The 10097-nt window shown below is 46.0% G+C and overlaps 1 protein-coding gene across 1 annotated transcript in view; it reads right to left on the bottom strand.

The window, feature by feature from the left end:
* Positions 1-268: 268 nt before the first annotated feature.
* Positions 269-10097, bottom strand: part of acss1 (acyl-CoA synthetase short chain family member 1) — a 19169-nt gene continuing 9340 nt past the window's right edge. The window contains exons 6-14 of the mRNA XM_022748636.1: positions 9559-9706; positions 7536-7673; positions 4642-4734; positions 3811-3923; positions 1748-1874; positions 1539-1666; positions 1005-1068; positions 568-689; positions 269-436 (exon numbers count right to left, since the gene is read on the bottom strand). Coding sequence (XP_022604357.1) covers positions 269-436; positions 568-689; positions 1005-1068; positions 1539-1666; positions 1748-1874; positions 3811-3923; positions 4642-4734; positions 7536-7673; positions 9559-9706 — 1101 coding nt within the window. The remainder of the gene's footprint in view (positions 437-567; positions 690-1004; positions 1069-1538; positions 1667-1747; positions 1875-3810; positions 3924-4641; positions 4735-7535; positions 7674-9558; positions 9707-10097) is intronic.

Genomic DNA, 10097 nt, shown 5'->3' with positions numbered 1-10097 from the left:
TGTGTCCGATCCTGGGTCAGTGTCTGACGACAGAGCAGGAGACTGAACACAACTGACCTGTCTCACTCCTCACCAGGTGATTCACCTGTTGTCTCACACACACACACACACACACACACACACACACACACACACACACACACACACACACACACACACACACCTGCTCCTTAGCACCAAAAGACTGAGCATCTCCAGGTCACACCTGAGGAACGATGATGTCATCTGTACCTGAGAAGCCGCTCAGTCCCCGCCCACCCCCTCCCTCCTACTTCTTCTTCCTGTACAGCTCATGGGCCTCGATGATCTCCTTGACAACAGACGGGTCGTCCAGGGTCGACACGTCGCCAAGGTCACCGGTTGTCTCCATGACGACCTTCCTCAAGATCCGCCTCATGATTTTACCGGAGCGAGTCTTCGGTAACCGCTTCACCACCTGAGAGACAGACTAACTGTTACCAAGGGCAACAGGAGACCTGAGCTCTGATTGGCTGACAGCTGGCTGTTACCTGTGCTTCATTAAAATATTGAATGAACTTGTTAAATGTGATATTGGTTGTGACGCACCAGGAAGTGCTCAGGGACGGCGTACTTGGCGATCTTGGTCGTGACGAGATCTCTGAGCTGCTGCAGGATGACGGGGGGGGTGTCACCAACGTCCTCCTTCAAAACCACGAAGGCAAACGGTACTGAGAGTGCACACACACACACACACACACACACACACACACACACACACACACACACACACACACACACACACACACACACTTCAGTTTACTCTCATTAACCAACATCATCATAAAGAAACTGTCACAGACGAATAACTGACTTTGATTTGATTCATTAATGATTTTCAGACGTTTGATGATTGTGTCAAAGAAACAGTTTGGTTGTAAGTCCACGGTCGGACCAGCAGGAGGCAGCAGAGTGTCAGAGATCAAACACCTCATGTTTGCATGTTAAAACCCAGAGGATGATGGGAGTTGAAGTTTAACTCTCACCTTCTCCTTTGATGTCATGTGGGATTCCAATCACAGCTGTTTCTGGAACAGCTGGATGTTCATCCTGCACAAACAAACAACAACAACATCAGTTTATTATTGTTTTCAGCTGAAACACTAAATAGACTTTTAAATAAGAGCAATATAGATCCTGACAAGGACCTTCGTATTATTCCCTCATCTCATTCATCTCATCTCATTTCTTCATTTCATAAAAATCCCATTTCATGTCATCTCCTCATCTCATCCTGAATTCTCACTTTGTTTTATCTTGACTGTCATTTTCAGGTCATCTCATCCAGCCTTTTATCTCATCATAACTCTCATGTATTATCAGCCCATAATTTCTCATCACATTTAATTCTTCTTCTTTCATCAGATCTCATGTCATCGTTTTTTCATCTCATCTTTGATCACGTCGACAAGAGATTTAAAAAAACAAGCTCTAATTCTTAAAATTCAGTTTTGTTAAAACTTTAATAGTCAGGAGAATTAATATTAGCAGTTAATGTTTGTGTGTGTGCTGCGTCTCACCAGAGCGTCCTCTATCTCTGCTGTTCCCAGACGGTGACCGCTGACGTTTATCACATCATCCATGCGACCAGTTATCTGGTAGTAACCTTCCTCTGAGCGGTACGCTCCATCACCGGTGAAGTAATGGCCTGATATAAAAAATAATAACATCAGTTCTCAGACTGAGGTGATGGACTGAGTGACTGCAGAGGGTTTTTATTTTTACCGACCAGGGAACGGTTTGAAATAAGCATCGATGAATCTCTGGTGGTCTCCGTAGATACTTCGAGCCATTCCAGGCCACGACTGACTGATACACAGAGCTCCACTGACGGAGTCACCGGACAGAGCTTCACCCTGAAGATCGACAACATGACAACACACACACACAGTCACAGAACAACCATGTAACAGGAAGTATAAATACACATTCTGCTGAAGAGAAACAGTCCAGGTTCAGTGACGAATTACAGCAGATGATGAACATCAAACTCACTGAATGATGATTAAAATCAACCTGTAATTCTGTCTTACATCTTCCTGCTATTGGTTCACACGATGAAACTGAAACATTAAAGCTCCTCCAGTGTAAAGGTCTGTGTCCATGTGTAGTGTGATTATAGATCAGCTCTAGCTTCTATATTAATACTGTGAAAGTATCAAAGCCTCAGTCCACAGAGAAATGCACACAGCCTGTATTCAGAAACTGAGCCTTAAAACCAGCCGTCAGGACTTCTGGAACTTTGTGATGTCACAACAAAGCAGTCACCAAGCCCCGCCCACATGGACCCACCATCCAAACCTTGCAGGATTTGGTTTCTCTGAGTGTTTTTACCTGAAATCTGCTTTATTTTTATTGGATCACTCAGAAAACAGTCAGCCAATCAGAAGAGAGGCTCAGAGCCTCCTCTCTTCTGATTGGCTCACAGACCTGTTGTTACTAGAGCTCCAGAGAGAAGCCTGAGAGAGGAGATGTAAAACTACACTGAGATGGTTTTTATATCTTCTGATGGATCAACACTTCAAATAAAACACAGAAGAAGAAACATGGAGCTTTAAAACTTGACCAGACGAATTTAAACTTTTAAACTTCGTCACTGGGAACAGACAGTGTTACTGTAGTCTTCCTCAGTGTTAACGGGTCAGTGTTAAGTGCAAATTAAATTCTGGACTCAGTGTTTGTCAAACAGTAGGAACAGTGATCTTCATCATCATCATCTTCATCAGTTAGTTAAACTCTGAGAGGATTTCAGAGAAAGTGAAGTGACCTCGACCTCCTGTGAGGATGAGAGTGGAACTGAAGGAGGCCTAATCTAATCTAATCTACACTCAGTAACCAGCGCTGATGAATCCTGGAGCGCAGCAGCAGATTACAGCTCTGCAGCAGAGGGAGGGACGAGGGGAAACTAGCGGATAATTAATTTGGGGGAGCAGCAATGATCCCAACACGGTCTGAAAGTCTGTTAATCAAAGCAAACAGATGCTGCCGGGCCTGTTTTAATTGAAAGATTAAACTGAGAAAGAGAGAGAGGGGTGTCATTCGAAGGCTCGTTCGACCTCTCACATCTAAAGGTCAAGTGGGGTTAACGAGATGCAGACTGATGTGAAGCTGATTGGACGAGAGCTCGGCCGCACAGATCCTCGAAGGATCGTCTTTCAAACGGATCTTAAAACTCTCATCAAAGTGAAACCAACATTTTTCCTTTTGAGTCCAGTTTTTTACATTTGTAATTTACACGTCATGTTTATATTTAACAGAGGAATCTGATGTTCTGTTTTTTTCCTTGTGCAGAATCAAACCCACAATAAACTGACACGACACACAGAAATATAATATATGACATATACAGTATGTCCCTGTATGAGAGATGTCACCATGTATGTTAACTATAAACATCCTCTGGATATATGAAGATATAAGTTTATAAGAATGAAGTGAAATATGAAATACTCGTAGTAAATGTACATTTAATAAAAAATATCTATGTGGTATGAAATGTTGTGACCATATATGTTAATAATAAATATTCAATAAGTATATAAATGTTGATTCATAAAATAAAAGAGTCAAAACAACCACAAAGACTCAAATATACGACTCAAAAAAGAAGCAAAACTACAACAAAGAGGTTGTGTGTTTGTGTTTGTGTAGTTGTGTAGTTGTGTAGCTGTGTGTTTGTGTGTTTGTGGTTGTGTGTTTGAGTAGTTGTGTAGTTGTGTAGCTGTGTGTTTGTGTGTTTGTGGTTGTGTGTTTGTGTAGTTGTGTAGTTGTGCGTCTGTGTTTCCAGGTCACCTCCTCCCCCATGAGAACAGGCTGGATGCCAAAGAACGGCCTCATGGCCATGGCTGGGACGATGGGAGCTCCTTCCTCTGCAGGACGAGGGGCGATGCAGACTCCTCCCGTCTCTAAAGAGAGAGGAACAAAACCACGACTTCAAAATAAAAGTCTCCACTCTGATGATGTGTTCAAGTGCAGCATGTTAGATAATTAACCAGGTATGAACACACTGAAGAATAATAGACTAAAGTCTGATGGAACAGAGTCACGAATAAACTCTTCTTCTTCTTCTTCTTCTTTTTCTTCAGTGGTGTAATGAGATTCAGCTCCACCAGCTTTAGTCTTTCTTTATTTAAATGTATTTGTGTCATTTACAGTGATATATATTTTGTATCAGATGAAATGTGGGAACAGTTCCTGCTCTCTGCCACCAGGGGGCCTCATGTTTCCTCTGCAGCTTTAATTTCCTTTAATTTCTTAATTTATTGGGGCTTTTTCTCCTGCTGACAGAAGGAAGCAGCTGGTCACTCAGAGCTCCGCTGATTGTCCAGGAATTAGGTCACACTCTCTCTCTGTCAGTGATCCTGGACTGTCCTGTCCTGGGGGGTTGTGTGTGTGTGTGTGTGTGTGTGTGTGTGTGTGTGTGTGTGTGTGTGTGTGTGTGTGTGTGTGAATTGAGAGCTGCAGATGTTGAGGGTTGAAGAGAGAATCAGACGGACTGAGACGGCCAGAGAACCAGAACCAGACCAGCAGAGACAGAGACCACATCAGAGACCTGGACTCAGGTCTCCTTTAACCAGCTGGTTACGTTCAAACTGAGCACAGGTGAGTGTGGGCGTGTCTCACCTGTCTGCCACCAGGTGTCCACCAGAGGACACCGTCCGTCTCCAACCACACTGTGGAACCAGTGCCAGGCCTCGTGGTTAATGGGCTCTCCCACTGCATACACACACACACACACACACACACACACACACACACACACACACACACACACACACACACAGTTTATATGGTTTTACTGCACCTCTATCAGCTTCCAGACTTTACATGTCCTGACTGTGTTTGTGTGTGTGTGTGTGTGTGTGTGTGTGTGTGTGTGTGTGTGTGTGTGTGTGTGTGTGTGTGTGTGTGTTCCAGTTTGTTCTTGTTTGAACTGGATCCAGGTCTGAACCTATAACACAGTTAACATCTGGGTTATCAATAGATCAAATATTGATCTTTGATCTGTGTCCATAGGATCACACAGATTGGATGTCAGTGTAATCAGTGTGTGTGTGATAACGACACGCCATCAGGAGATAATTAATGTTGAATAAAGTCATTAACTCCAGGTCAGTGACTTGTTCTACTGGCATCTGAACAATAACATGGAATCCTGTCTGTTGCCTGCTGTTTGTCAGTGAAGACTGTGTTTGTTAATATATTTGACCTCTTTCTTCCTGGTTCTCAGTGTAAATGTTATTCATGTAGCGTCTCTGTGTTTCCACTAATCTGCTTCATGACAAGCATCAAACTGAAACCAGAGACAGAGTCATGTGACCGTCATGTGACGCGGTCGCTGTCAGTTATTAGAGGTTTGTCTTTCTGTCATTATTTTCTTCAGCTTCCATTAAAAGCTTCGGCTGCTGTGGTGGATGAAAACGTCGCAACAATGAACAGAGTTTAATCAGAGTGAAGAACATCACAGAACATTCACCACGTGTAAAATGACAAACTGCGACGGAAACACAGCTCCTGATCATTTTTCAACAGCTGTTTGATCATTAGAGGACATCGAGTTCAACATTAAGACAGTGGATATTCATCTGAGTCTCTGCTGTCACCGCGTCAGAGTTTCCCCTTCCATTATCAAAAGAATTGACGATGAGGAAATTATTGTGATATCTACAGAAATGTTTTTTAAATGCTATAAATGCTGATGATATCGTCATGATCATGATACTGTAGGATGAGATTTATTTTCACATGACCTCATGTTTCCTCAGGTTTAGTGGGAGAACTGAAAGGACTGCAGTGCAGAGACAGTACAGACAGTACAGAAGGTGCAGACGGTGCAGACGGTGCAGAAGGTGCAGCCGGTGCCGAAGGTGCAGAAGGTGCAGACGGTGCAGACAGTACAGACAGTGCAGAGACAGTACAGACGGTGCAGACGGTACAGACGGTGCAGACAGTACAGACAGTGCAGAGACAGTACAGACGGTGCAGACGGTACAGACGGTGCAGACAGTACAGACAGTGCAGAGACAGTACAGACGGTGCAGACGGTACAGACGGTGCAGACAGTACAGACAGTGCAGAGACAGTACAGACGGTGCAGACGGTACAGACGGTGCAGACAGTACAGACAGTGCAGAGACAGTACAGACGGTGCAGACGGTACAGACGGTGCAGACAGTACAGACAGTGCAGAGACAGTACAGACGGTGCAGACGGTACAGACGGTGCAGACAGTACAGACAGTGCAGAGACAGTACAGACGGTGCAGACGGTACAGACGGTGCAGACAGTACAGACAGTGCAGAGACAGTACAGACGGTGCAGACGGTACAGACGGTGCAGACAGTACAGACAGTGCAGAGACAGTACAGACGGTGCAGACGGTACAGACGGTGCAGACAGTACAGACAGTGCAGAGACAGTACAGACGGTGCAGACGGTACAGACGGTGCAGACAGTACAGACAGTGCAGAGACAGTACAGACGGTGCAGACGGTACAGACGGTGCAGACAGTACAGACAGTGCAGAGACAGTACAGACGGTGCAGACGGTACAGACGGTGCAGACAGTACAGACAGTGCAGAGACAGTACAGACGGTGCAGACGGTACAGACGGTGCAGACAGTACAGACAGTGCAGAGACAGTACAGACGGTGCAGACGGTACAGACGGTGCAGACAGTACAGACAGTGCAGAGACAGTACAGACGGTGCAGACGGTACAGACGGTGCAGACAGTACAGACAGTGCAGAGACAGTACAGACGGTGCAGACGGTACAGACGGTGCAGACAGTACAGACAGTGCAGAGACAGTACAGACGGTGCAGACGGTACAGACGGTGCAGACAGTACAGACAGTGCAGAGACAGTACAGACGGTGCAGACGGTACAGACGGTGCAGACAGTACAGACAGTGCAGAGACAGTACAGACGGTGCAGACGGTACAGACGGTGCAGACAGTACAGACAGTGCAGAGACAGTACAGATGGTGCAGATGGTGCAGACGGTGCAGACGGTACAGAAAGTGCAGACGGTACAGACGGTGCAGAGACAGTACAGACAGTATAGAAGGTGCAGACGGTGCAGACGGTACAGACGGTGCAGACAGTACAGACAGTGCAGAGACAGTACAGACAGTATAGAAGGTACAGACGGTGCAGACGGTACAGACGGTGCAAACGGTACAGAAGGTGCAGACGGTGCAGACGGTGCAGACGGTACAGAAGGTGCAGACGGTGCAGACGGTGCAGAAGGTGCCGACGGTGCAGACGGTGCAGACGGTGCAGACGGTACAGAAGGTGCAGACGGTGCAGAAGGTGCCGACGGTGCAGACGGTGCAGACAGTACGTAATGTAAGGACATTTGAAACCACATGACCCACTTTACCTGTATGTGACTGATGGTTATTGTGATGTGAGGCGGTTAACAGGGTAACAGAGTAACCAAGGTAACAACATCAAGGTTTTATTCTTCATGTCATCATAACTGTCAACATGTCTGTTGTCATTGGTTACTGACCTGATCCCAGCGTCCTCAGAGACGAGCGGTCGTACTTCTTCACCCAGCTCTCGTCGTACTTCAGCAGCAGACGCAGAGCGGTGGGAGCTCCGTAGAACTGAGTGATCCTCAAACGCTCCACCGTCTCCCAGTACCTGCCTGAACACATCACACTGCCACATCAAACAACCTTTATTTAAAACATGCTGCAGAACAGTGGCTCAGGTGCGAGCAGGTGCACTGTCCATTAGTGATGTCATTGTTCCATTCATGCAGAGGAATCGTTATTTCCATGCGTCGTACTTTAACGAATGCCCAGAGATTTAATCAGATCAACATCATGTTTGTTCAGAACGACCTTTACACCTGTGTGATGAAACTGTGAAGCTTCTTAAGGGACGTTGAACGGCATGGCCGTGGCAAATTTTGATGTTTTACCATGAAACAGGAAGTTGTTGTAACTCTATTCTACATCATGTTTGATGACAGTCCCACACTGAGGACATCTGCATGCTAATATGATGTCAGTCACAGCGCCACCTGTTGAAAACAGGAAGTAACCATCATCATTTGATTACATGACGTCTTCACTCTCGTGTCAGACTCTGTTCTCTGGACCCTCAGTGTTTCCTTCTGCACCAAGCAATGAACAATAAACAGGTCAAAGGTCACGGCCACATCAAAGTGACATAAAGGTCACATGACCTCGTAGTGATGTAGGTCATGAGCTGTTAGGGCCGAGCAGCCAATCAGAGCCAAGAGGAAACACGACTGTAAAACAATACAGGTGAGATAAAGTGACTCCGCCCCTCGACTGCAGGTGATAAACCAACGTTAACAACGTTAATAAGTAACCGAACACCACCCACCCCACCCACCCTTCCCCCCTCTGTTCAGTCATTACTCTGCAAACAGCTTCACTGAACCTGACTCTTACTGTACAGCACACCTGACAGGTGAAGACAAGGTGAATTTAACACATGCACATGGAAATACAAAATATGGGTTTGATCTGTCTGTGACTCTGTGGACAGAGAGCAGCAGAGCAGGAACATGGTCTGTGTATCAGCCACAGTGAACAGACGCTCAGGTTCTTGTTATTGACCCAGAACCTCAGACAGCCAGGGTCCATACGTCACAAGCTCAGGAACCGACCCTGTCACCTCCAGTACACAGACAGAGAGTTAGCATTAGCACAACCGCTAACACTGTGTCAGCCACTGCCAGTTACACACTAAAAAACAACAAACAAATAATAGATGCTAACTATGCTAACCGTTCTGAACAAACGCTAACTACACTAACTGTTCTGAACAGATGTTATCTAGCTAACCGCCTGAACAGATGCTAACTAGCTAACCGTTCTGAACAGATGCTAACTAGCTAACCGTTCTGAACAGATGCTAACTAGCTAACCGTTCTGAACAGATGCTAACTACGCTAACCGTTCTGAACAGATGCTAACTAGCTAACTGTTCTGAACAGATGCTAGTCCCTGGTTCTGGTCTCAACAGACTGCTCATCTGAGTCTGAGGATTTTTACAGAGTTAAAAACATGGAGGAACTTTAAATGAAGTGTAGCTGCGTCTCTGGGACACACTCTCTGGTGGACCAGTAGCTGTCAGGAGCCACAGTGTCTCAGCGTCTCAGTGTTTCAGCTCTCTGACGTCAGGATTAGACGACGATGGTACGCCTCCATCTTTATGTGATTCAGCAGCTTGTATGAAGAACTGTACCAGAAGACTTGGTCTTGAATGACCTGAGGTCTTCCTGCTATGCTCTTTTTACCCAGGATGCCTTGGGAGTTGACTCTGTATTAATATCCCAGCATGCATTTCACACTAACCAATGGCAATGATGGAGACAGACTCACAGCTGTTATTGTGTCATTAAATTAAGTTTTTTATCGAGTCATTAACCGATTACATTTGAAATATGCAGCTCCGTGTTTGGCTGTTTATTAGTGAAATGCATGCAGGGAGTTTTTACTGAATATGAGGAACGTGTATGTGTGTGGAGCTCTGTGTCCAGGTGTGGGTCTCACCTGGGTCTGGGTAGACAGGTGTGCTCTCAAACAGGACGGTGGTGGCGCCGTTACACAGAGGACCGTACACCACGTAACTGTGGCCCGTTATCCAGCCGACGTCCGCCACACAGCCGAACACGTCGCCGTCTCGGTAATCAAACACGTACTGAAACACACACGACACTACTCAGACTGATGACAACACACCGTTTCCTCCAACACTGCTGAACCACATTTCCCAGAAGCCTCAGCGTCAGTTCAGTTTAATTTCCAGTCTGACACATTAGGTTGAATTTCTCCTTAGCTGAGGGAGTTATTTAAGGCTGGTGCACAGAGGTTTCCTTTGTTCAGGCATTTGAAGGGGGGGGGGGGGTTGTTTTGATCACAAACAAAATGGCTGAGAAGCCAAAGTGAGGATCCTAGCAACGCCACTCTCTCTCTGTGTCTCAGTGTCTCTCGCCCTGGCGTGGACCCAGCAGTCCTCGTCTTTTTCTGATAAAGCAGCTTTTGTTGTGTTGTTTCATCCAAACAAACAGCGAGCCAACCCCCCCCCCCCC

Source organism: Seriola dumerili, unplaced genomic scaffold (genome assembly GCF_002260705.1).
Source record: "Seriola dumerili isolate Sdu_G_001 unplaced genomic scaffold, Sdu_1.0 BDQW01000127.1, whole genome shotgun sequence".
Classification (NCBI taxonomy): domain Eukaryota; kingdom Metazoa; phylum Chordata; class Actinopteri; order Carangiformes; family Carangidae; genus Seriola; species Seriola dumerili.
The sequence above is the reverse complement of the archived record's forward strand: the minus strand, read 5'-3'. Positions and strand labels throughout refer to the sequence as shown.